The 1,921-nt window shown below is 29.2% G+C and overlaps 1 protein-coding gene across 1 annotated transcript; it reads left to right on the plus strand.

Moving 5' to 3' along the window:
- Window positions 1-291: 291 nt before the first annotated feature.
- LOC108576918 (glucose-fructose oxidoreductase domain-containing protein 2) lies at window positions 292-1,536 on the plus strand. Its single transcript, XM_017939991.1, has 2 exons — window positions 292-778; window positions 863-1,536. The coding sequence occupies exons 1-2, from the start codon at window positions 292-294 to the stop codon at window positions 1,534-1,536; spliced, it is 1,161 nt and encodes a 386-aa protein (XP_017795480.1).
- The last annotated feature ends 385 nt before the right edge of the window (window positions 1,537-1,921 follow it).

Genomic DNA, 1,921 nt, shown 5'->3' on the forward strand with positions numbered 1-1,921 from the left:
GTGATGTGTATATATATATATAAAATCACATGAAATGTCACCTTTAAGGTACGAAACATATACCTACATGTGTATGGCTTGATGTGTGCATGCATTTGGTTGAAAATTTATGTTTGTAGATTCTACAATGTAGAACGCTTCGTTTCTTATGTACGTTAAATTAAGAAATAAAGAAGAAATACATTATAATATTATTAAAACTATTGCACAATTGAAATTGAAACGAATAAAGATAATTGGTAATATTACTTAGTACAATCTAAGTTATAAAGAAATACAAAAAGATTAATAATGACATTACCTGGGATTGGGGTGTTTGGTACTGGAAATATTGTTAGAATAATTATTCCTTTTTTAAGAGAGAAAGGCTTTACAATTGAAGCTATATGGGGACGTACATTAGCAGAAGTGTCAGAAGTTGCAATTGATCTTGAAATACCATTTCATACTAGTCGAATTGATGATGTCCTTCTTAGAAAAGATGTTGATTTAATTTTTATTATGTGCTCTCCCAGCTTACATGCACAAATTGCAGTAAAAGCTTTAGGGATAGGGAAGCATGTTGTGTGTGATAAACCTGCAGGTTTAAGTCAAAGTGAAGCTTTAAAAATGGTTCGAGCTGCACAATACTATCCTTCCTTAATAAGCATTGTTAATCATAGCTTAAGATTTCTGCCAGCCTTTGTTCATATGAAGAAAGCATTAGAAGAAAGATATCTAAATAGTCCTGTAAATGTTATAGAAGTTAGAGTTCATATGGGTAGTTTATTACATAATGGTTAGTAAACTTCAGGTTAAAAGATTAGTGTTTATATAGACATATTAAACTATTATTTAAATACAATTTTACTTGTAATTATAGGATATGATTGGTTGTGTGATGATACAATGGGGGGAGGAATTTTAGCATTGGTTGGAAGTCATGTGATAGATTTAATTTTTCATTTAACTGGTCAGCGTGCATCAAGAGTACATGCTGTAGTTCGGACCTTTACCCAGACTACAAAACATATAAATGGAATTAGACATGTTACATCACCAGATTTTTGTAGTTTTCAAATGGAACTGAGTGGTGGTACATTGGTAACAGCAACTTTAAGTAATCATTTACAAGGTCAACTTTCTCAAGAGGTATTAATATGTGGTGGTGGTAATCATCTCCTTGCACGTGGTGGAGACTTACATGGATATCACAATGGACAAGAAGAAATATTATATCACGATGAAGATGATTTACAGGATATGTCATTACCTATTACTGATTCTATTCCAAGGCCATACATTAAAGGACTAAGAAAAATGATTGCTGCATTAAGAGAAGCTTTTCAATCCGTTGAAGATAAAAAAGGTTGGATAAAGGAACCAGTATTTTCTGCATCATCTTTTGAAGATGGTTTATATGTACAAGCAGTTATTGATGCATTACGACAAAGTAATAAACAACGAGAATGGGTAAAAGTTAATATTTTAACAGAAGAACCAGATCCAAATCCTTTACTGAGTGCAGCTGTCAGAGCTACAGCTATATCAATATAAAGATACATTGTTTACAGACTGTTCTATTGTTAAAGGACAGTCTAAATTATATTATTTGCAAAGTAGCTAGAAAATAATTTAATGTAAACTACTAAAAGTTAAGTTTTAATTAAATATTTTACTTTTTTCATTTAATGTTGTAATAATATATTACATTGTAAATACGTGTATAAATATGTATATTGTATTTTGGAAATTTTACAATATTATTTTTATTTTTGTAGAGATATTTAACTTATGACTAATATTTATTAGTAAGTACATAGGTCATAACAATATGTATTTATATATCAATAAAAATATATTTACTCAGTGGAACACTATACAGAAATAAATTTTATTGGAAAAAAATTTCCATGTTTTATTAATATTAACATTGAGTAAT

Source organism: Habropoda laboriosa, unplaced genomic scaffold (genome assembly GCF_001263275.1).
Source record: "Habropoda laboriosa isolate 0110345459 unplaced genomic scaffold, ASM126327v1 scaffold561, whole genome shotgun sequence".
Taxonomy (NCBI): domain Eukaryota; kingdom Metazoa; phylum Arthropoda; class Insecta; order Hymenoptera; family Apidae; genus Habropoda; species Habropoda laboriosa.